Raw genomic sequence first — 27077 nt, forward strand, 5'->3', positions numbered from 1 at the left:
TTTAGCATCTATTCTTTCATTACAGTATTTATTTTTTTACATATCTCCGTTAAAGTGTGTTAATCCGTTGACACACAGAAACATGTGTTAGTGTAATAAAGAAAATACTGTATAATTTGTTTTTATTATATATTCCAGTGAACTTGTTTTGTTAGGATCTTTTGATAACAAACGCTTAAATTTATATTTTGGAGTAGTTACATTAGAAGTTCCAGATTTAATGTTTGCAAATCTTCAAACCGATGCTTTAATAAATTTTTAAGTGTTTTGATAAACATTTACATTGTTCTATTTATGCAAAAGTCAGTTGTAATTAATAAATTATTTAACAAACACACTAAAGTTAAATATTAATTAAACTATAAATTACTTTTGCATTGTCTTTACACAAATAAAGCTCTTAAGTTTTTTAATTACTGAAAAAATTTGCTTTCGATCTAATATAGAAATAAATATATGATTTCAAACAAAACTTTATATATAAACTTTGCAGGGTTCATGCGCGACTTTAAGAAAAATTTAGCCTGATACTTAAGTAAGAAAAATTCCCTTTCGAAGTCGTTTTGGGTATCGAGGGTCTTAATTAGTAAACTAACAAAATAAAAATATTCACAAACACTACTTTTCAAGAAAATAAAATCTTTAAAAAGTTATTTTTCAACATCTATCAATCGCTTACCCAGCAACTAGAATAGTTTTAAGTGGTCATTGTAATCTGCTTCAATGAATTGTTATTTTTATCAAACTATGGGGCTTGGTTCCATCTACTACACATCACGCATATACAGGGTTCGTGTCAAATAATATTTAATTTTGTCAATTATATATTACATTAATGATCAAAAAGTTTTTATTAAAACAGAACTCTGAATAAGTCTGTAAATTAGAAACAAAATCTAATTTGTTTTTCATTTGTGTTTACAAATACTGACTGATTTTGCTTTTAATAACTAAATTTATACTTAGAAATAAATTCACACCTTAATAAGATTTACTCTAAAAAAAATATTATCAATTTTTTTTTTTCAGAAGTTTCGAAGCATTTGAAATGATCTTAACTGAAATACTAAAATTTTCCAGCAAAAAAACTGAAACAACTAATATTTGCATTTTTTTTTCAAAATACTGATTTAGCCTGATACGCACTAACCCTGAGTTTAACTTAACACTTAATTATTTTAGGCTACGATAAATTCAAAAAAAAAAACACCCTGTGCAGTGTAATAAAGTTAAATTGATATTTTCATCAAACTTGTACAAAAAACTAAAAATATATCTTTTACGTTGAACTCAAAGATGTTTAATAACTAATTATTGTAACGGCTTGAATAACTTAAACAAAATTGTATACAACGAAACTTGCTCAATACTTATCCTTTTAAACCTAAAAAATAGCAGTTAAATCAAAATCATCGATACAATAAGTTCATAAGAACTTGTACTGTATTATAAATTAACCGTAAACTGAACAAAAAACGGCAGTATTTAAAAAAATTGAAATAAATATTTAGAAGAATTAAAATAAAAAGAAAAATTCCTAATACTTATTTTCTTCAATTAATTTAAATAGAAATGAATGTTAAAAACTAAAAAGAGTTATAGTAACTATTAATAAACTTTTTTTTTTTTTTCATTAACAATTTTACTTTGCAAAAATTTAATAATAATTATAAGGTTTAAATAAGTAAAAAGTTCAATTTGTGTTAACAAAAAAATCAGAAATAAATGTATAGTTATTTAAAATAAATTTCTTGAATTCAGCTCTTGTACAATATCATCTACGTTGAATATTGACATCAAAAGATCAATTTCCTCCTTACAAGTCCTCAATCTCACTCCACACCTCTTCATCCTCTGCAAAACTTCCTCCACTTCGCCTCCGCTTCCCTCCAAAATTCTCATGACGTCAATAAGTAGCTGCTTGCTCCAAGGACACCCGACTTGCACCTCATTGGTCACCAGATGCGGTCTCGGATGAGTGAGCAACGCAACTCGCCACAAGACGGCGCTAAATCGTTAAAGAGATTTTAAATGCTTACTTTAGTTTTGTTAATCGTTAATACTACATATTTTTTTTAACTTTTATTTAAAAAAACTTATTGGTATCTAAAGAGATCTTTTTGAAAACTTGATAAAGAATTCAAAACTTAAAATGATTGGTATGTGCAGATAGTCTGCCCTGTTTATATAAAAATTTAACAGCTTGTTTGGTAAAATTTGGTTTTAAGAAAAAAAAACCTTTCTCAATTCTAAAAAAGCAAATAAAAAAAAGCAAGACATCTTTCATTTGTTAAAAAAATGTTTTAATAAACAAAAAATCCCTTGTTTGTGTTTTATAAGAATCGCGACAGATTTTTTAGCTTTTTCTTTTAGCCAATTTTTATTTTTTAGAATTTAAAACTATGTCAAGTTGGCTTTAATTATAAAATAAAAATAATAAGATTATAAAAAGCTTTTAAAGTATTTTATTTTTGATTCTATGAAAACCAGTGAGCTTGCACTCAAAAAACAACATCTTGAAAATATATAGTTAAAAACATTTTTTGATTTTAGCATTTTTAATTTATAAAGTTTTTAGTTTGGCTAAACAAAACTCACTAAAATTTAATAAGAAGTCACTTACTTATTTCGCAACTCGGGATTTTCATCCATCACCGATTTAATGAGGTTGTATTGTGAGTATGACGTAAAATTGGAAGATGTAACGCTGGACAGGCGAATCAATGTATGACGTAGCAATTGTTGTGATGTCATTTTTGCATAACTTATCTTTGGTGCGCTTCGAACAAAGTCGAAAGTACTGTATGGAATGTGCTGTTTCTGAAAAAAAACATACACCTTGAAATTCGAAAACAATACTTGCATCAACACGCAAACTAAACAGTTTATTTTAATAAGAAATGAGCTTAATCTATCTATTGAAGTTTAGTACAACATTTAAATACATTTTATTACAGTTTTGATCTCAGTGTTTTAAGTAGTTTATTAAATAAAGAAATAATCTTATATTAGTAATTTCAAGCTTGTCCAGTTTTGAAACATAAGCGAACTATTGACAACTTCGTATTTAAATAATAAATGAAAGTTATCAAGTGAGGAACTTTGAGCTTACAGACGTTTTAAAATATTTACAGTGTAAATTGAAAATTAACATTTCAGCATTAAAACTGAAGTTCTAAAAATATGACTGGAAAAGAATTAAATTTTACTGCATTATTTTTTTTTATCGGTTTATTATAAAAAATTAACAGTTTGAAATTGATATATTTAAACTTGTTTACAATTTTATTAAGTTTTATCATACATAAATTTATCTTTACATACTTTTTTGTAACATATTTCAATTGCGGTTTTGATAGCTTTTAATTAAAAACAAGTTACTTAAAGCTAATAATTTACCTAATTTAAAAAAGCAAAACAAAAGTACAATAAGTTCTTAACGCATGATTTCAATTGACTAGACAAAAAAGTACATTTCTTGTTGTTTAAGTTGTAGTGAAAAATTAAAAATAAGTTTTTGTTGAAGGAGTCTTTAGGCCAGTGTTTCCCAAACTTTTTTTCAAAAGGCTCCCTTTAAAGAAATTAAAAAAGCTATGGCCCCCTCCAACATGAATACTCAAAAAACTGCCATTTAAAACAATTAAGACTTTTTTTTTTGCTCTTCATCATCAACTTATGACCTCATGGCACTCTAAATTTCTGTCATGGCCTCTAACCACTTTGCCAACTTTGGGAAACCCCACTATAGGCATTGTTTTTTACAAGTAATGTACGCTGTATTTTATCTTAAAGCATAAATAAATGTTTAGCATTTATTAATTACAATTAATAAACTAAATTTCTGTAGTATTCTAGAAAAAGAAGGATCATACTTTTTATGAGTACAGCAAAGTTTTCTAAACTAAAACATTTTTAAATGTTTTGCCAAACTATGTTTTCCTTACTTTTGTTTTTGCTTATTAAGTTTATTTGAAATTCGTTTCAAATTTTACCATAAAATCAAATTGAATTTGATATTTGAAACTATAAACTTTAATTAAATAGCAGTAGTACTGTATTGAAATAGCAGTGTTATAAAAAAGTGTTTACTTTGAAGCTATTTAGGTTTTAACTAACTTCTTTAAAATTATTGTTTACTTTAACATTAAAAATAAATTTAAAAGTTGTAATGATATAAACTTAACAAATTTAAAAAATAATAAATAAACTAGTATTACATAAGTAATCAAGACACACTAAGTAACTATCATTTATTTTACCACAAAATAAAAAACTATGGTATTTAAATTTTTTTAATAAATGGACTGATAAATGATTAAAACTAAACTTAACTATAAAATTATTTTTTTACGCAAAAAAATTAATAAGCAGTGTAAATGTATAAATAAAACGAGCTAGTTTGTGGAAAGTCTGTTAAAGTTTGTAAAAAACTGAAAGCAGTTTTTTTAATAACTTGTCATTACATAAATATCAATAATTGTAATAACAGTTTAAAACTAGTTATCTATGATTTAAGATTATGTTGCAACTATTTTATCTTATATACAGTTTCAATGACAAACCTTTTTTGTAGCAAAGAAAATTGAGTAAGGTAGGTATTCACTTGCATTTATTATTAGCTCGTTCATTCTTACTTTATAAATTTTATTTAAATGTAATTTCCTTTCTAATAATTGTATTTGAATTTTCATAACTTTTAACATGTCGATAGAAGTTTGCTTTTTGCTAATGTCCGGATCTAAAAAAAGTAAAAGAGTACATAATATTTTTTTTTACAAGATAAGCTTTAACAGAACTAAACTTCTATCAAAGTAATCATAACATTATAAAATTTGACGAAAATAATTTTACCAAACCTACCCTCATTTAAATGAGTCTGTTTTATTTTCTCAAAGTGAATTTTTGCTTGTTTTTCAGTTTCTGTATTACTGTATTCAGTAAGATGCATGAAAATATGGAGAATACAAATCCAATTTGCAAATGGTGAAATTTCCTCGCCTGAATGCGGCTGAATTTTTATTAATGAACAGTTTTATCTTAAAGGTTAAGGAATGTAAAATATATAAAAACTAACAGCTTTATATTTAATATGTACTTAACTTTAAATGTTTTCTGGCTTACAACAAAAAAAATCTGTTGAAAATATCCATACCAAAAGTCAAATATCGTTAATTAAATAATTTTCAGTTGTAAAAACTGTTTTAAGCATAGTAACTTTTTTTAATTATAAAGTTTAAAAACAAATTTTCTACAGTTTAAAAGAAACTTTTTAAGCATTTAGCATATCAGTATAAAAGTATTTCATTTTTAATTTTATCATTATATAAATCTTTAATTTTTAACTAAAAAAGCTTAACTGATTATAAAAGTTTAAAAACTTTATCACAACTACAAGAGTTATCCTGAAGAACTGTTTAAACTTTACATGAAATTTAAAATAAAGTTTAGAAAAAATTGTATAACATTTTTAAAGATGCATGTCTGTTTTTTTATTATCTAAACCTTAATAAGACTTAAAAACATACTTGCAAATACAAACAGCTCAGCTCCTCACATTTGTTGAGCAAAAACTTTACAGTTTTTAATGTGTGAGACGCTGTTATTTCTTTATCGAATTTCAAGCAATCTGACTGATTATTACAGGCAGTATACACTATTACACGTTTTACTAATTCTCCGTCTAATTGCCATGATAATAATGTAAAAACACAAGCCACTTCTTCTGACTTGGAAGGTTGCGTCTGCATTTATATTTTTTTTAAGAATTTTAGTCTCAACATAAACAACTTAAACTTTTTTATTTCGAAAAATAAAACACTTTAATTAGTTAAAGAAACTTAACATAAATCAATATTAAAACATTTTAAGAGAAGAAAAAAAAAGTATTTAAGTTAAATAAAGCTTAACTTCTACTAACAAATTCTAAAACTTTAAACATAGTAGTTAGACAGTGAAGTTCTAGTGTTCTATAAAGGTTTATTAAGATCAAATGTAAGCAAACTAAAACACTAACTCATTTAAAATAAAAAAATCATTTTACAAGAAAACAGTTTATAAGTTTGTGTCAAACCTTAATGGCATTCAACACAATCTTTCTGCAGTCATCAGTCTTACCGCTCTCAAGTTCAATTTGAGCGAATTTCAGCCACAAACAAATGTTGTTCGGCTGCTTTTGAAGCAAAACTTTTGCTGCTATCTTTGCCTTCTTGCTGCACTTGCGTTTTGACTCATTGCCAGTGCAACAATTCAGACGTTGACGGTGATAATCCAGCTCAAATCCGGCAAATGCAGAAAACAGCTTTGAGGAACACTTCACTTTAGTTTTAAGAAGGTCGAAAATTCTCAACACTAGCTGGTGTCTGAGAAGATCTAGCTTGGGCTGCAGATAGTTTTGTTGCAAAAACGGAAATGGAAGTTGTTTGTAGTTTTCAGCATAGTTGCAGCATTTGTGTAAAAATAAGAGAGGGTTCCAAAATTTAAAGCCGAAACTGTCTCTTTCCTATTAGACGTTTTAAAATTAAACAAATTAAGTAATTAGAATTATTAAAAAATAACAAAATTCAAAGAAAACAACAATTCAAAATTTTATTATCAAATTTATTAAGAAATAGAATAACCTTAATTTCGCATAACATTAAAAAAACTAAGTATTTAATTTAAAATTAAGAAAAAAAACTACACTATTGCTTAAAATTTAAAGGGATTATTTACCTTAAACTGAACTCCAGAAATATATAAAAGCATTTCGATAAGTGAAATCTTGTTTTTATCCTCTTTGATAAAAAACACTAAATTTTTTACTTCTTGTAGCTTTACCTGCGTAATATATACAATATAAAATGTTTTTAACATACTTTTAAACTTTATTTTATTAGTGACGAGGAACTCAGACTTTATATGTAGGATACACAAATTACTTTTAAACAATTTAACATGTTTAGGATTAGTAACATTTTTTTGAAAACTAGGTAACTTTATAAATTTAAAAAAGTATAGATGACAGTTTTTTTTTTCAAATTAAGAAATGTATTTATTTTTTTATCACGTTAATGATAATATGTTTTTTACATAATAACAAGAGTAAATTATCTTAATATTCCAAACGAACTTTTCTTTTTTGATCTTCACTATAATCTTGCTTATTTCGTTTTGGTAGGAAATCTCTGTGTGAAAAATGACTATCAAAATTTGATAATACTATTATAAAAAATATGAAGTGAATACTTTAGTTCACTTATGAGAATTAAAAAGAATTTAAACATACTAATAAATATATTTTTACATTATAATGCTTTACTAATATTAAATGAATAACATTTTTATTACGGAAATTTATTAATAAGTTAATAAAATTTGAGCTAAAAAACTAAGTTTTTATTTATCATAAGATAGTTATTAAAATTATACGTTCAAAGCTCAATTGGAAGCTAAAAATTATTTATTAGTGTTCATTTTTCTTATATCTTATTTAGTTAGTTTAGTTAAAAATTTAGTAACACATCTCTTTTTAGCATTATTTAAAATAAATTTAAACTTATTACCAATGTTTATCAGACTTTGCCACAATCACAAATATTTTTTTGTAAATTTGAACACGCTTTCTTTGAATACAAAATTAATATTGACAATTTGTTCAGTAGATAAAATTACACTTTGTTATCAAACTTCGTTTAAAGTTTTACTCAGAGTATCCTTAAGCTTTTTTACTACATTGTTTACCAGTTTTCATTATTTTTTTATTAAGATATTTTTATAATGTATTTTAAGGGCATAGGGGATTTGACTATTTTTTTTACTAAAAATAATATTGTTTCATATATGAAAGCTTGAAGTACAAACTACTAGCCACTTTTTATAGAATTAAAAAATGTTATCTAACTTTTGAGATATTGTAATCTTTATAAAAGGTTTCCGATACAAACGTGTGGAACGCAAATTTTTCGAAGTCAATTTTCTCGGAAATTTAAAAAATTACTAAAAACCTATCTTCTCCTTCATTTTGTGAGCTAAAGACCTCAAACTTTCAGGAAATGTTACTTTTATAATTTAAAAGACTTTGAACGATTGAATTTTGAAAACATAAAAAAAAAAATTTAGACAAAAAAAAAAAAAAAATAGGTGGTTTTTTTTAATAAAAATTTTATTTTTCAAAATAAAAAACTTCCTGCATTCAATCTTTTTAAAATTTAATATTACACTTTCTGTGATAATTTGAAGAAGATTGCTTAAAAAATGAAGGAGGAGATAGATTTTTAGTGAAATGGTCTTTTTTCGCGTTTTTAGTTTGCGCCTCCCATTAGGAACCTATTGAGGTCACCGACTTTGACCGCTCATATCTCAAAAAATCTTATAATTTTTTCAAGCGGTTAAAAATGTTTGATAGCTCAGTTAAAACTCTATAAAATAAGATCAACTTGTAAAAATCAAGGTGGACCCGCCCCTATGCCCTTAATATAGTTTGTTAACTTAAGCTAAGCCTTGATGTCTCATAAATATTTATTTTAATATTCAGATATTTATTTTAAGTGAAGATCTCATTTTTAATAATTGAGAGAAACGTTATTTTATAAATGTGTAAACTATAAGTTCGAAAAAAAAGTATTATTTTTTATGTTCAAATATAATATTTATATTCTAAAAAAACAAACCACTTTTAATTAAAAATGTTTTGTAAAACTACTAAAAATATCAGTAAATTAAATAAAACAAACAGAAATATCAGGAAAACGATTAGCAAATGCACAAAATAAACTAGATTTATTTTTAGAATATTTAAGTAGATAACTTAGGCAAAAGTAATTTTGAAAATATTATTTTAATTTTTAACAAAGACATAAACAACATGTAAAATCAAAAACTTAATGATTCTTTATTTTATAAACTCAAACATTAAAATATCTAGTTTGCCAACTACTTAATTTTTGTTATATCTTTCAATTTTAATCACCAGGTTAAATATGAGTTCTTAAAACAATTATACAACTACAAGTAAAATTTCATCTACCTAAAACAATTTTATTTCTTATTAGAAAAAACTTTACGTTTATTTAAAAGATAAAAATTGCTTTTGTAATACTCTAAAAAGTTAGTTTGTAAATAAAACGACATTTTTGAGCTTTTACTTTCCTTAGTTCTTAAAGTTATCAAAATAAAACACTTGATATTTTTCACTTGAAAAATAAATATATAAAACCTTTGTGTTCTGGCTTCTTCGACGGCAAGCCAGTTTTGGAAAAATGTTGACTCTTCATCTACAAGATCGTCGTCGTCTATTTCTGAATCTGCTGACTCATCAATTTCAACGTTGGAAGTCCACCCACCTTTTTCGTCATAAGCGTGCCATGTTTCGAATCCTTAACAAAGTATTTAGTATTTATAGTTATTCTACATCATTAATTATTTTATATTAAAAATTAGTGAATGACCTGTATGTCTATCAACTGTTTTAGTTTCACAAACAATAAGCAAACGAGAAAAATTAAATAACTGCATTTATATTTGCTAATCACTCAAAATTTAAGACGTGATAGAAGAATACATTACTCATAGACTAAGCAATATTAAACTTGCAAGTAGCTAGTTTTAATACTATTAAGTTACAGTCAACAGCTCTTTACAAATAAACCTTGCTACTAAATAAATTGTTTCTATTGTAATTTTGACGGGTAGGTATAAAAAATGCATGAAGGGACAGTTTTGCACGAAGGGTCACTTTTTGACACGTTGAAGCTTATTTTATTTTCATATAATTAATTACTTATTTTTTACAATCACTGTTACCCCTAACCCTTTGCCTTGGTCAGTTTTTTTTTAATTCAAAAATTAAAGGTAATTGTTAGTTAGAAAAAAATCCTGGCGAAGCGAGTTCGTTTGAATATATAATAAAAACAAATTTTCACAGTACTTATTCTTTATTACACTAACACATGTTTATTTGTGCTTAAAAGTTAACACACTTCGACGGAGCTCTGTGAAAAATAAAGAGTGCAAAAAAAGAATAGAAGCTTAAGTAGTTGAATATTTGTGTTTACAAAAGATAAGCATAATTACTATAGAAAAATAGTTAATAATGCTAGAGAAATGTTGTATAATCCGACTGTTATAACTTTAGATAAAAGGTGTAAATCAAAAAATATTAGTATTTACATTTTTTGAGTTAATAAATAAATTTAAATACTACAAAATGCTATATATTTATCATTTTATCACGTTTTAAGGTGTTTAAAATTATGTAAATTAGGATTAATACAAAACCATATAATGTTAATAATGCTTAAATCTAAAATATATAAAAAACAAGTAAAATACAAGATAAAACAACACAAAAACAACAAAAAATATACTAAACACAAAACTAAACCTGTAGTCAAGTATTGAAATTTTTGATAACAATTAAGTCCTTTTACCATATTTGGTTACATCAGGGTTGCCACTCGTTTTTTCAAAAAATTTTCCAGGTTTTTCAAATTTCTTCCAGGTTTTTAAAAGGACACATTTTTGGATCTATTTTTAGTTTAAAGTTAAATTTAAGGTAAGAAACTGTGTTATATAGTATAAAAAGATTAAAAAGGTACTGTAAAGCTACCTAAAACGTGATTTTTAATAAAAGAATTTTTGGTGATGACAAAAATTTTTTATCTATATGATAAATTTTTTGAATCAAACTGAAATTTTACTACTGAACTTGTTAAATTTCTTAAAAATTCCAGGTTTTTCCAGGTCTTTTGTTCAAAATTCCAGGTTTTTCAAGGTTATTTTCAAAAATTCTTAAATTCCAGGTTTTTCCAGGATTCCAGGTAAAGTGGCAACCCTGATACATATGCAAATTATAAATAAGGTTTAGCAAATCAGTCGGACATTAGTAAGTAAATAGAGCTAGTAGAATTATTCTAAATAAATAATAGTACATTAACGTTTAGGTTTAATATAGATGTAATGTAACATGATAAGCATGTGCTAAGTATAAACCTGCAGTAAAAAAAACTTCCCGAATTATTTGATGTGTAGAAGGTAAAAAAAGCACGGCGTATCTGTGATTTGAATACAGATATACTTTATATAGGCTTCCAATTGAATTTGGAAGTTATACATGAAAAATATAAAAAAATAATAAAGTGGAATAAGATTTCAGAATGTAAAACAAAAGTAAATATAAATATTATATATTAACTTATAGTGTTTATATTACATTAATATTTTAGATCCTTATATTCTGTACAACTTAAACCTTTATTATTTTTAAACTTTAGCCCAAAATCATTATCTATGTAATTTAAACTTATATAAACTAAACAAGACGTTTAATACTACGCTTCACCGCAACTAGACCAACCTTTGGCATTGACTTCGCCAATAAAAGGTCGGTTTGTTTCGCAGAAGCGCTGGATGTGTTCGAAGTCGACACGAGCTTTACTGTTCATTCTCACGTTGACGTCAGCCATGAGTGAGACGAGGTAGAAGCACTTCTCGCTCATCCCGCACTCCATCATGAAATCAACGACTCCTTCGAGCAGCTTCATCAAGCTTCCCTCGTGCTTGTTGTGTTGCGAGCTGTCTGCAGACCGCAGCTTGCTTATCGCTTTGCCGTAAGCTGCCACCACCTTGATCACATTGAAGCTGCTTTCAGTCTGGACAAAATAGTTTGATAGTGAATTCTTGTTTTGATTATCTCATCAAGTCTTACATTTTTTATTTCTGATCATAATGATAAACTTAAAGCTATTACGATATATAACTTTACTTTCTTTAAAAAAATTAACAGGGCCATCATTAAGTTCTAACTTCACTAATTAATTATTTATTATTATATCAAAAGCTGACTTTTTTAGGAAATTTCTTTTTTTGTATTATATACTTTGACAACTTTATTGAACTATATCTAAACATAAGTCAAAACAATCTTTCATTTCCGGGTCATTAGATAACTTACCAAAAATAAAAAACTTTTAGCAAACTTAAACTTTTAATTCAAGTTACCCTAAAACAATCATATGAAATCTTATAAAACAATATGGTTAACAAAAAAACTCATAGTAAATTTTTATACGAAATATAAAATAAGTTTACAAAACTTATAAATACTTTTGTACAACGAGTATTAAAAACATCAATAGTATAAGTAAATACGCTACGAAAAAGATGTAATAAATTAAGATCAATTGTTCTCAATTAAACTTTATTAATTAAACTAGTAAAGTCATTAACTGTAGTTTAAAGCAGCAAAACGAAAGTTAAAATAAACAAATGAGTACTACTAGACTAACTTTAAATTTATTGATGTAATTCATCCAAGCGTTTAAATTTTCGTAATGCTGAAACAAAAAATCATCCCAGTCTCTAGTTGTGTCTTGTACAACAGACTCTACACAAAATTATTCAGTTAATATAAAGCTACTTAAGCTGTTAAGCTTGCAACCTCTAAAAACTTTTTTGAACTTTTAATTGTTAATAATTTGAGCTTTGATTAGTTCATCAATAGTAATTTAAAACTTTAAAAATTACAAAAACCTTAAAAAAATTTAGTAATATTTTATAATAGAATCCTTTGAAATCTACAACCAAAAGCATATAAAAAAAATCACATGATGTGGAATAGCTTTGCAATAAAAAATAAAGAATTTTATTGGGTGTCCCTTACTATGTCTTTAAACTTTTTGCTTTTCTCTAGTACAAATTTAAATAGAAAATTTTTATTGAAATTTCAGAAAGGAAGAAGTAAAAATGCTTACTTTCAGATTTTTTTTTTTCTGCTTAGCTATTGTATCGATTATATAAATGTTTTACAAAGTATAAATTATTGCAGTTACTATATTTTTATTTTAAGTTTAAAAAAGATGATGAAAGGTAATAATCAGTCAATTAACAATTAAATCTTCTTGCATATTTATGTAGAAAATTTTTTACAGGTTTTATTCAACTGACGTTCTTGTTTGATTTGGTTCAAACGAGTGAAGCATTGTTTTGTTAATAAAATTTTGAATTGAATTAACAATTAAAGCAAGTTAAATAAATATAATAAGTATTAATTTTATAGAAACTGAAGAAAATAATTTATTATCAAAATATACTCGGTTTTCAAATTAAAAAACTCGTTATGTATTTAAGGTAAGACTTACGTTTTACTTGTAGCCGCATGAGCTTCAACTGAAAACTTGAAAAATTTTCTTTTATTGCAGCGTCTAATATTGATATCTTCTTTTCAGCTACTAACACCTTGTTTTTGCATATAGTTTCTGATAATTGAAAAATTTCAAAAATTGATAAGTTTCTATAGATGTTTTTATACAGGGTTGCCAAAATTTTTGGTAAATTTTCTCCAGATTTCTTCAAACTTTTTAAAGGTACACACTTTTGGGTCTATTTTTAGTTTGATATTAAGTTTAAGGTAAAAAACTGTGTTGAGTTAAAAAGATACTCTAAAACTACTTTAAATGTGTATTTTAATAAAAAAAATTTGATGATGACAAAAACATGTTATCTATATAACAGATTTTATGAAACAAATCGAAATTTTACTACTTAACATGTTAAAACTGATAAAAATTCCAGCTTTTTCTAGTTTTTTGGTGATTTTTGTTCAAAATTTCAGGTTCAAGGTTTTGTCAACCCTGTTTTATAGTAAAAATTAGTTTCATAATATTTGAAAAATACTATCTAGTAAAGAATTAAAAGCTAAAACTTGTTTTATGTTTACTAACAAAACCATTTTTGTTTATTTTTTTGAAGGTTGTTTTAATACTAATATAAAATCTTTTTTAAAACAATCATCTTCAAAATTGAATAAAAATATAACCACAATTAAAGTAACTAAAAAAACTTAGCCAACTTTCTAAAAGCTTTTTTTACTATCATGTTATTATACTTTTATAACTTTTATAAAACGTATATATTCAATAAATCTTTGTTTTTTGATTAAATACTAATTGAACTAAACCAGTGTTGAAACAACTGTAACTTCAGTAACTACTTTCTAAGTAAACTTAAAATAGACATGCTATAAAAATATAAATCTAGATATTTTTATCTCAGTAATTTTATTTTTGACTAATACGACACTTACCATCTTGTAAGTTTACCAGGTTGATCCAGTTCTTTATATTTTGTGGTTCTTTTCTAGTTGTTTCGTTTAGTTTTTCAATTTTATTTCTTAGTGTTTCATCCTAAAAATTTCTGATACTGACAAACAGTTGTTTTCAAATTAATTTACACGAATACAACACTTTCTACACAACTACTCTTGTTTTATACAAAAACGATGTATTGAAAACATTTACATCTAATTTATATAACTTATCTAGAGTCAATAAAAAATTATGACTTTTTTTTTTCTACTTATCAACTTGATTAGTTTTTACATTTTTAAGCAATAAGTAGACATAAGATCAAGAATGCCACAGATCAAGCTGAAAAAATTTTCCTCACTTTTAACTAAAACTTTCCTGACTTTTCTAAACGTAAACTCTGAAGTTAAACTTATTCTAAAATACATAATCAAATACTAGAAACTATATAAATCTTCCAATCTTATTTTTATACAGGTTAAAACAACAGTTTTTTTGATGAATTCAATCATCTAACTTCCATTACATTACTTGAACCATCTAGTACGATTGATGTATTTGCAAAAAACAGCTCTATCAGCAAAATACTTGTATTTTCTAACTTAATACAGTTCTAGTTTGTATGCATACATATAATCTTTAACTCTTCTTCTGGATGTAATATTTTCTCATTTCATACTGTTTTCAAGCAGAGCCTTGTTAATACTTAATCTAGTTCGACCTCAGCCTGGTCATTGTGCAACACAAATTGCAACAACTTTCCGATAGAAGCTTCGGTAAGAAATTTTAATGTTTCAAAATAGAACTGGTCCAAACAATCTTCCTTTTGCTTGAAGCTCTTGAACTTTAATGCATTCATTGGACAATTAACCAAAGTTCTAAATTGTTCAACGCTAGTATCACCTTCAGAGTTAGAGCACATTTTTTACTATTTTAAGGAGTGCACAATGTTAGCAAAACGCTTAACAACAATTGTTACTCCCAGTTTTTTAAGGCTATGCGGATTTAGGCATTACATATTTTTTACAAATGTACTTCCAATAGCCATTCTGCTCTGAAGATTTTAAACCGCTTTTATAACAAATAATCTATATTTTTTGTTGAAATTTAATACCTTTTGTTCTTCAAGTTGGTCTTTTTTTCTCAAATTTGCAAGCAAATTGGTTGCAGCACAACCGAGATCAAGAGCAGGTTTTAAGGAAGCTTGATCATTTAATTCAACCTCGAATAACTGCTTAAGCTGAGGTTCGTAACTATCACATCTTTCATAATGATGCACAGCAATTTAATTACCAAGAACGAAATGTTCTCATACATAAAGGCAACAACAGGCTGGGTACTCTGGTACAATGTCAAAAAAGGCTGCATAAGAGATATCACATAACTAAAGAAATGCAAAAAAATTTGTGTATATATCACAGTTTCACTATAGAAGTGTTCTTGTCATAGATCATCAATACTAATGAGCATAAAAAAACTGCTTGTTCAAGTAGGGTAGTTGTTCAATATGTTAATAAAGAACTTTTGTAGTTTTAAAAAGGATATGTTGTTAACTTATACCAGATGAAGGCATTGAAAACTAAATAATTTTGTAGATTTCTAGAAAAATTTTGCAATTTTTGTCTGACTTTAATGGATTTTTAATTAATTTTTTATTATTCGAAGGCTTTGGAAAATAAGGAATTTTGTAAATTAATCTGACAAAATCTGACCATTTTTTGACTATTCCTGACTTTTTTTCAAAAAACCTCATTTTTTCCTGATATTTCCTGACTTTTCATGATTTCCCGACTTTTCCTGACCGTGTGGCAACCCTGTATGTACTAAAATTTATTTTCCCCGCTACTTTATTAGCACTTCAACCTCTTCATCTAATGAAAATATGGTTTCCTTCATCTGGTCTGCACCCTGCTTCATTTTCTTGGCAATTAAAAAAATAAATCTCATTTTGTTTAAATTGTTCTCATCTGCTGCCCTTAAACTTGTCAAAAAGAATCTTTTCTCTAAATCTAGCCAAAATTTGTATGCATCATTTCTTTTCTTTCTGCACTTATTTATTTTTACCTCAAATTTTGCTTTCTCAATTATTTACTTAAACAAAAAACACTTTGATTCTAAAATTATGCCAGATAAACTTTTGTATATATACAGAGCTTATTCACTTATCCGGACACGCTGGGCAAGACTTTTCTGTAAACATGTCCGGATAACTAAAAATTTGGGTAACTACAAAATAATTTTTTTCATATAATAATATAAATGCTGCATATAATGCAGTGCATGATAAAAGTATTTAGGTAAAAACATATACATAGTAATGGTGAGTAATATATAATAAAATGATAAATAATAAAAGTTAAACTTAAGGTTAATTAATTTATTTCTTCTATGTTAGAAAAACATCAGACTTACTAATCCTCAGCAACTATATACATTTTTTATGGGTCAAGCAAGTAAAACTCATTATTTGTAATTCCACCTGCCCTAACTATTAATTTAAAAAAATATTAATTTTTGATTAAGTGAAAATATAAATTAAATTTATCTTTAAAAACAAAAAATAATGTAAACCTATCTCTTTAAATTAAATAAAAAAATGTTTTAATTAAAAAAACAGACAGAAAGAAAACGGGAAACTTTGACTAAGTTTAAAGTCAATTTAATGGAAACTAATCCTTCCTAGAAAACTAGTTTTTATTGAAAGTTTTACTAAAATTAGAAATAATAGACGTTTGTTTTAAAGTTTTTCCACGGTTTTCAGCAAAAACTCATGGAATTTAAAAAGTTGCGAAACTTTTTGAATGAATTTTTGTGTTTACTTTAGAAAATTTTTTGAATTTGCTTCTGACCAAAACTGTCCGGATAAGTGAGCGTCCGGATAATTGAAGTCCGGATAAGTGAATAAGCACTGTATCACAGTTTGAGTTTCACTATGTAAGTGTCCTTGCTACAGATCATCAATTCTAAAAAGCTTACAAAAACTGCTTGTTCAAGTAGGGTAGTTGTTCAAAATGTTAGTAGAAAAACTTTGCAGTTAACCAGATAAAGGCATTGGAAATTAAATAATTTTGTAAATTTCTAGAAAACTTTACAATTTTAATCTGACTTTAAAGGATTTTTAAGTAATTTTTTACCATTTAAAGGCTTTGGAAAATAAAGAATTTTGTTAATTTAAACCAGGGTTTCCCAAAGTGGGCGATATCGCCCCCCTGGGGGCGATTTTAGTAAGTCGGGGGGCGATAATTAGTAAGGGGGCGAAAGGGTGGGCGATAACTAGTAAGGGGGCAAAAAGGGGGCGATTTTATAGTTTTGGGCTGTCATAAAATTTTTACTTTTTATCTTGCTATGTTACTAATTTTAGCTTGCTATTAAATATTTGACCCTGAGGTAAAACTTAAACAAAAAAAGTTTGTTTTGTTTATGTAAAATATAGAGAAAAAAATCAAGTACTTATGACTCCTACTTTCAAGTAAATTACATATTTTCATTCATATATTTTCTTATTTTACAATTACATAGATCATAGACGATCGGAATCCCTCTTACCATTTTATAACCTGACATAAACGTTATTTGGGATCAAAAATGGTTTGTAAAATTCTATGTTATTTATTATCAACTATCACCTCATGATATTTTCAATTGTTTTTTGATAAGTCACTAAGTTAGACTAATAAATAAAACTACACAGGGTTGCCAACTTACTTAGAAACCTGGAAAAACCTGGAATTTGACAATTTAGGCAAATAAAAAACCTAAAAAATCTAGAATTTTTAACAATTTCAACATACTAAGAAGGAAAATTTTGATTTGACACAAAAAAGCTATCATATAGATAAAAATATGGATCCCTTCGAGGCAGATCTTTTTGAAGTAAACGACTTACAGGAAGCCTTCTCAGACTTAAAAACTGACCTTGAACTTAAAGTAAAGTTTTCTAAAGAACGATATGAAAGCTTTTTGACTCAACAAAAAATAAGGCAAAAGTATCCAATCATTGGGGGATTTAGGTTATTGTTTATAGTTTTTCCTTGTAGCTATATTGTTGAGAAAGCTTTTAGTTCATTATCAACATCTTGAGCAAAAGATCTAACCTAAATATTTGTAAAGGAGGCTTTATTTTACTGATTAAGAATCAGATTAGAAAAACTTGCAAGCAGTTACGAACCTCATCCTTCACATTATATTAGACTTCAGTAGCAGAAATTACTTTATGAAAGTTTTTTTATTTTATTTGATTTTTTTAAATACTTCTTATTTAACCTGGTTTGTATTGTGTTTAAGTAGTATTTTTATAATAAAAAAATATTAAGTTATTTATTCTACAACAGGTTTGCATAATGCCTAATAAATATTAATTACGGTAGACTTCCTCTTGAGTTCGCATTTTTTACCCAACAAAAAGTGCACATTTATACTTTCTTAAATTTAACTAAAATAAAGTCTACTAAGTATTAATAAAACAAAAAATACATAATATTTAATATCTTATATAGACACTTTTTTTAATGAATGTTTGTTTTATGTTTTAGTTTATTTCATGTTTATTCATAAGTTATTGCATAAAACATATTTAAATATATTATTTTGTAAAAAAAAATGGTAATAATTTTTGAGTTTGCACATTTTGATTTTGTTCAAAGTGCGATTTCAAGCGGAAGTCTACTGTATTAACTAAATGGTTTATGTTTTAAATCTGTTAATAGTTATATTTTGACCTGGTTAATTTTGTTTTTTATATTTGTCGTTTTACATTACACTAAAAGTTTTTATAGCGTAGTGATTAAAGTATTTGTTTGAATAAAATTTATTTGACATCTTTTTGTTATTACTTGTTTATTCTGTATAAATAAAAAATAATTTGATAACCATTAAAGTTTTTATTTCAATTTTTTTTTTTTTTGGTTTTAAAAGAGTATAGATTCGAAGTCTCTATTTGAAATGACTTCAAATTTTTTATTTAAAAGATTGTTAAATTCAATTTTATTTTCTAACTTGATTTATTATTGTTAAAAAATCTATATATTAAGGAATTTTAAACTATTAATACAACTGTTTTTTGTTTTATCTTAATTTTTATTATATTAACAATTAGAATGAGTTGTTTATTTAATAGTTCAACACTAGCTTTTAGTTTTACACTATTTTCTTCTGGTAAATTGTTATAGTCTAATAACTAACGGCTTAAATAAGTTACTTAGTATTAACTTCTAAATGTCCGAAATTCGTTATATGAGAGATTATTATAATGTCAGATTTCAGTTAAGATTTCAGATGGGTAACGTACGGTTAAGATCCAGTCAAATTTCTACGCGCTAAATAACTTAAAAACTACTTGTCCAAAATAAACAAAATTTAGTTTTTTTTGATACTTAATATTTTGAAATACACTTTCAATTTGGTTTTCAGTTCACAATAGTATTTACTAGATCACAATAATACTAAATCATTTTATTACAATTTTGCTCGACTTTTTTTTAATTTTATTATATGTTGTTTTATTAAATTATGCAGCCCGCAATTATATTTTTTTAACGAGTTGAAACTAGAAAAATATTTTTTAGTAAATATGAATTGCTGACTACAAACGTTGTCCACCACTACCCTAAATGTTTCATTAGTTTCAAAACAATTCATATTTAAACAGGATCGATTACAGATTACACAAGGCTTTTTAATAATTAACTATTTTTATACACTTTAATGGGCTTATAAGAAAACAATTGTAACTTATTTCCTCGAGCCCTGTAAACTACTTTGAACACAGCCCAAAAGTGCGTGCATAAGAAATACCAGACTAAATTACATTTGAAACACAACTTTTTTAGCTCAAAAGTTTGTACTCAAGAGAAAAACTACCTTTTAAAATCGTGGGGGGCAAAATTTTTCAAATTTCTGAAAAGGGGGCGATTTAGTAAATGAGTTTGGGAAACCCTGATTTAAACTGACAAAATCTGACTTTTTTTAAAATTTTGTCGAATTTCCTGACTTTTCCTGACTTTTTTTCAAAAACCCCCCTTTTTTCCTAACTTTTGTCATCTTTTTTAGTTTTTCTGACTTTTCCTGATCTCTTGACCTTGTGGCAACTCTGTAAGATGGTCGCATGAAAATTAAGTACACTTCTAATATACAAATTGTTTACAGTATACTGGACTCCTTGTTGTTTGATACACTGAAGCCTATGTTGTGCAAACAACAATTTTTTACTTTTTTGTTTGGTTTGAATGTTCAGTTTTAATATATATACTTCAAAATATAATTTTTTGCCTAATTGCTTGTATTTTTTTTGTTTAAAAGTGAATAAAAATAATTTTTACTGTAATTTACTCTAATTAGAAATCTTTAAAATTTATCCGCAAAAGAAAGTATTAATAACTTACAACCATTGATTTAAAATATTTGTAACTAAAACTTAAACTGAGTTTTTTGATATATACTTCAGATTTATAGACAATGCAAATACATAATAACATTAAAAACAAGTAATAAATAAGTTAAAATTCAGACCTGGGTGTTTTCACCATCTGATATATCCCAATTTTCCCAAAACCTCTCAAGTGTTTGATTTTTTCTTTTCATTTTTTTCCGCCTTTTCTTGTCTTCTCTAAACTCTACAAATAAATGCTTAGGAAGCCCAAGACATTTTGAGGCTCTTCTGAATCTAAAAGTAATACATAATTAAACCTTTAAAAAAATCCTACAAATAGTTGGAAAATAATAGTTTCAGTTTTAAGTTTTTGAATCATTATCTGAATACTTTTATTTTAAGGTCCACATTTTATTTTTTTACAAAAATTAACTTTGGCTATCATTGTAAGCTTATAAAGTAAGCTATATGGTGCATTTTATAGAACAAAAAAAAATTAACCAACTTTTGAGATACAGCCAATTTTGTAAAAAAAAACCCTATTTAACTATATGGAATAATCAATTGATAAAAAAGTGAAGGGAAAATATTTTTTGTGAAACAGTCTAGTGTTGCCTTTTTAGTTTGCGCCTCACATAAAGAATCTGTTGAACCCTCTATATTTGATCTATTATATCTCATAAGTTACTTTGAACTATTTAAACAGCAAAAAACAGTTGGTACCAATTATTGAGGATAGGTGTAGGGCGTATGGCATTACAAATGTTAGAAAATTTTTTAAACTTATTCAGAGAATCTGGCCGAAAACATATATATACTGGATTTTGTTGAAGAACACGACGAGGAGAGAGCTTACTACAATCTTTATAAGTTTTTAGAAAGTAAAGGCAGTAAATTGGCAATAATCTTAGGAGCCCATCAATCATGGGAGGGGCCAGTAAAAATTCAGGATTTAAACTTATCAGCAAAAAAGTGGGGAAAGCAAAAGTGAGGAAGGTAGAATTAAGTATTTTATGTATGTGTATGCCCCTGATAAATTAAAAAGAAAAATTAAGGAAAAGTTTAGGCTAAGTTATGAGGAATTTAAGGAACGCAGAGTCAATATGTGAGGTAGATGAACAGAGAGTTATTAGGAAAGCCAAAAAAAAATCATATGAACCTCACAAACCACACTGTAGTAGGTACAGAAGTAAAAGACACAATAATTTAGGTTGTCAGGAAAATAAAATTAAGTTTCATAATAACCATAGTAGTAACCAGCCCAATCAAGTGTACTATAAGCTGGAAGACAACTAATGTATAAATAATGGCAAAGACCATTATAACTATAACACCGAAGACAAAATGCATCATGTAGTTGATTGCTATCAAAACCAAAACATTTTCCCACATGAAGACAATAAAAAAGCAGTAAAACACTGTTTGGTTGTAATTGCAAAAACTGCTTCAGTAAGTTTAGAAAGAACATTACAAACATTTAAACCTAAAGCTCACTGATAAGTTATAGCATGTGGAGTAACTGGCCGAGTGGTGTGATTTAATGTTCACCTGTGATATGGTTTTATTCATCGTGATGATAAGGATAGTGACATATTTGTTCATCACACTGACATTACTAAAAACAAACCTAATAAGTTCTTAAGGTTTATTGCACAATGTGATTTGTTCAGTTTGATTTTGTAATGAGTATAAATATATGCCACAGGCTGCAAATGTAACAAGTCCTAACAACAAACCAGTTAAAGGTTCAAAATATGCCCAATACAGGCGGCCAAGCTATAACCAGAGGTTTAACAGGCAGCAGAGACCTCAACAAAAATGTTATTTAGTCAACAATTATTGAAAGTTAAGAGACAAACAGCAGAGAGAAAAGCAAAACAATTATAAGACAAGACACAACCACCAATTAACCTATCAGGTTAAAACAACTAATGTTAGAAAATTTGCAAAAGAAAACAGTCATACTGATTCTTCAAACAAGACAACAAAAATTAATCGACAAGTTATAAACTTTTTAACAATAAAATTGAACTGGTGAAATCTCAAAGCAAAATTTTTAAACTACATTTAAAACAAGATGAGTTGATAAATGAGGGTCTAAAAATTGAAAAAAATGCTGAAAGTATAAGACTAAAGATTAAGGAATTAACAAATAAGTTTTGATATGGTCATTATAGAATATTAGTATTATAGGGCTATGTCAGGCATGACAGTTGAGTAATGTTTCTTTGTGACTAACCATATTTCTTTTTATTTTTTATGCAAATATTATTATGTCAACTCCAATTTTTTTATCATTTTGTCTAATCTTTTTTCTGAGTCAAATACTGTGATAGAAATTTATGTTTTTCTATAAAAAGTAAAAGTAAAAAATTACTTGAAAATGTAAAAATCAGATACTTTATTGATGTTTCATTTTATTTTTTTATGCAAATACTATAATGTTAACACCAATTTTTTACCATTTTTTCAATTTTTTTTTATGTTGACTATGCTGATATAAATTTTAATAAAATGTAACAGTAAAAATAAATTATTGAAAGACGCTTTTTATTTCATTGGTAACCTATATATGCTTTATAACGTTTTTTTTTGCTGTCTACCAATTAGATTTAGGTTAAAAAATACATTAAAACTCTGCCAGCTAGAGGGAAGCAGAGGGTAGAATGAAGATCCTCTTCCAAAAAGGAGAAGAAGAGGAAGTGTAAGGAAGTGCTGCAATTACTTGCATTATTCATTGTTTGAACCCTGAATATAAGAGCCAGACAAAAAAGGCCATATTCGAACACATTGACAAAATGTTTCATAAGAAACAAAACAATTTTCACGTGTGCAGTTAGTGCATTTTTATGTAGCTGAGAGAAGGAACTCCTGAAATTTGAACAACTGAATTAGCCTATTTGAACATTTTAGTTTATAATTGTAAGTTTTGTTTAGATAGAAGATTAATTTAAACTGGTGTTTAATTGCTTAAATATTTGAGCTAGATTTACATATCTAATAGTTTATTAAGCCTTTTATAGTTTATTGCTCACTAAAATTTTTATTTAATTTTTGGTTAATTGTTTTAAGTTTATTGACATATATTTAAATAGTTACCAGTTATTTAAATGTTTTATAATTTACTGCACTAAAACTTGGTTTATTATTATGTTGCACTTTTGCCAAGTGATTTACAAAAGTTTTACTAGTAATTTGTATTTTTGAAATATAGTGTTTGTATTGTTTTGTGGTTCTTTATATAATAGATACATTGCTGAAACTGTCTTGTCTAATTTATATAAAGTAGTCTAGTCTAGAATAGCTGTAAAAATTGATAGATAATACTCACTGATAAATTATAAGTTAGCACAAAAGCATTTTATATTTATCATGTCCAACTTATGTAATATTAATACTAAGCTGCCTGCAGAGGGTCCATGCATAAACGTGTTAGAAAGTCACCCCGTCTGCAGGAAAATGGGCAAAAAGGTCAGGTTGACAATCTACCCACACACAATCAACCAAACCCAAGTGAGACTTTGGATGTTGGCCCACCAACATCCATAGCTCACACTACGTACATATCAGAAACTAATTAAAATAATTGTCTAAAATTGGTAATAAAAAGCTACTGATTAATATAAAAATGTTATACATATATACTTTTGTATAAAAATTGTAGATGTATGTAGATCATTTCATTTTATTATGTTATTTCAATATACCTAATACATTTTTCAATATTAATAGAACAAATAAATAATATTAAACATTAGTCTGCATGTGTACTTTATAAAAACAAACAAGGTATTTTACTAAACACAAATATACTTCGGCAATTTTCATTAGTGTGTTACTTTTGTTACAAAAAAAAAATTAACTTATACAGCCTTATAATTGCATCAGAAATTAATTAATCAAGCAAACACAAAACAAAAAAGTAATTTAAATTCTAAATAAACAATTAAACATAACATAAGAGCTCAAATTAACTAAACAAGGATAACGAATAATCAAATTCTCTCTGTTTACATAATTTTGGTTTATATAAATGGATGTATATGGCTTCAATTTTTATGAAGTCATAAATATTATTACAACTTCTTAATACTATAAAAACTCATTTCATTGAAATTTTTTCTACAATTAAAATTTATAATTAAATGTTCTGATATTGAGGATATTTTCATTGCATTTGAAGTTGATGTACTAATTGCTGAAAAGATCCTCAAGTATTTCAAAAAAAAAACTTACCTAAGTTGACCTGCAACTTTAAATAATGAAACAAACCCTGCTTAAATTCTTTTTTTATATGAAACTTTATTTTGTGAATAAAATATTTTATCATTTAATGGTTTATAAAAAGTCTAAAATGTAATTTGCAACAATTATTTCTACTACCTGCTAAACGTTTTTGCTCTTTTGAAAATTTCAATTCTATTTGAATGCATATGTATGACAAATTTTAGCCTTAACCAATCTTTCATGATAAGAAAAAAAAAACACTCAATGTTTTTGTGAAAGAGATCTTTTTAAAAGATTAATAATAACAAATTAGAGGATCTCTCAACCAGCTTTATAGTAAGCTGTTTTTCTTAAGCATGCAAATTATTTATCAGTTTTTAGAAGCAGTTTAATAATTTTCTACAATTACAAACATTTTTTTTGCTATTTAACCTATAACTTCAAACTAATGGAGATTATAAGACTCTAAACAACTTTATTGTACTTCTTAAATATTTAATTATTACCAACGAAAATATAGATATATTTTATATTTACAAAAAAAAAGAAAACTCTATTTATGAAAACTTAAGCATACCTCAATATAAAACTATAATCTAAAATATGAAACCTAAAGTATAGTTGCAACTAAAATTAAACAAGTATGACTTGAAAAACTTAGATAACTTTACTAGTATAAATAAGCCAACATCATAAAAACATTAGAGAAAAAAATAAGTTCAAACTTAGGTATAATAGCACCAATAGGTCTGTTGAAACATTTGTAGTCATGATTATACTTTCGGTCAAGTATGTAAAAATTGTCTTTGAACTCATCATAAGTATATGGTTTATTCTTTTGTTCAATTTCAATCTTCTTCTTCAGAAGAGAGGTACTTTCAAATGAGTATGAACTAGATCCACTGTCTTTTTTTTTGCACAAAGTCAAAACACAAGCATAATCAAATATTTAATACACTCAATATAGAACCTTAAGTCCATGTTTAAGCATTTTTATTTTTATATAAATGTAAACTATCGTAGCTATCTAGCCTTATTTTTACTTATAAGATTTTAACTCATGTAATAAAGTTAAACTTTACATAACTGATTATTTGTTCTTTTACTTAAACTATATCCTTTGAAAACATCCTTATTTTAAATAAAAAAAATATCTTACTTTTGGTTTAATTTAAATGATTTTTTTTATCTTCTTAATTAATCTATTGCATTTAACAAAGTTTATCAAAAAGTTTTTTTTTTTAATTCTAAGACTTAAGTTTAAATTACTAGTCTTTTTCAATTCAACACAAAAATTCAAAATTCAACACACACTTTTAAAGAAAATATAAAGAAAATTTTAATAAACACAGCTTTGTAAAGATAAACACAAAAAAATAATTAAGTATAATCAATCTAAGTTACCTGTGTCTGAACTTGATGAGTCTTCTTGTTTTCGTTTTCTATCTATTTTACAAAAACTAATTTATTTTTTGAAAACACCTTAATAGCAAAAACAGTTAAAAACTAATAGTATTTTGTAATTTTTTTGGTTAGTATTACATATTACAAAATATACATTTATTGCTCTTTAAATAACAATAAAAAATTATCTACAATTTTTGATTTATTATACAGTTATTCAAAATCTATCAAAATATAAATCAATTTAAATCTTGATTTAAAAAAAACTCTATTAGAAAAGTAAAATATATACATACTGATGGTTTTAAATATAATTTCTATTTATTATAAGGTTAACATTAAAACTTATTACTTTAAAGAAAAAATAACAAAACTGTATTATTTTAGTACTTATATATTTAAAACAGTATCAAATACTACAAAGTACAAAACAAAACTTTAAAATCAAAATTGATTTATTGCACTAAAAAAAATACCTCTACTTTTCTTAGTTTCTGAAAATTGTTGTTTGCTAGGTGGTTGAACATTTTCTATTTTCTTAAAACTTTTATTCTTTAGCCAATCAGTAGAAGAAGAAACACTGCTGTCTTTAAAAAATAGTAAGTTTTTATTTCATTTAAAAAGTAATATTAAATAATATTTACACAACACCTTTATGAGATATAATACAAAACATTTTTAGCTTTTTTCTTTACTCTTGAACTTTTTTTTGTACTTTTGAAAAAGAGTTTAACTTTTAAATAACAGCTTTATTTATTTATTATTACAACTTGTGAATTTATTTCCAAAGGATAAAAAAAATTATCAACATTCACAACTTTATTACAAAAAAACTTTTAATCTTTGTAGTTTAACTTACAGAACTGTAAAAAACCATATGAATTATTTTTTGAACTTGTGTAAGTGTAAAAAAGTACTTTTTAAAATAAATATCACTAACCTTTTTTAGAAGAAGTAATTTGGTCAGCTGCTGGAAACAAACTCATCGATCTTTTTTTATTTGTGTACTTATTACACAA

At 25.9% G+C, this 27077-nt stretch overlaps 1 protein-coding gene across 1 annotated transcript; it reads right to left on the reverse strand.

Annotated features, from left to right (window-relative positions):
• Positions 1 to 1541: 1541 nt before the first annotated feature.
• LOC145836003 (nuclear exosome regulator NRDE2-like) lies at positions 1542 to 27077 on the reverse strand. The gene is made up of 18 exons (XM_082943780.1): positions 26999 to 27077; positions 26535 to 26645; positions 26059 to 26100; positions 25380 to 25560; positions 20568 to 20721; positions 14060 to 14159; positions 13116 to 13232; positions 12264 to 12361; positions 11333 to 11627; positions 9194 to 9353; positions 7109 to 7163; positions 6712 to 6816; positions 6071 to 6499; positions 5526 to 5741; positions 4861 to 5008; positions 4563 to 4738; positions 2624 to 2820; positions 1542 to 2008 (listed from the first exon to the last, which is right to left on the reverse strand). Exons 1-18 carry the CDS (start codon positions 27042 to 27044, stop codon positions 1738 to 1740), a joined length of 2901 nt encoding a protein of 966 aa, XP_082799906.1. The 5' UTR covers positions 27045 to 27077; the 3' UTR covers positions 1542 to 1737.

The sequence above is a fragment of the Thalia democratica genome, chromosome 5, assembly GCF_965202585.1.
Source record: "Thalia democratica chromosome 5, ktThaDemo2.hap1.1, whole genome shotgun sequence".
Taxonomy (NCBI): Eukaryota; Metazoa; Chordata; class Thaliacea; order Salpida; family Salpidae; genus Thalia; species Thalia democratica.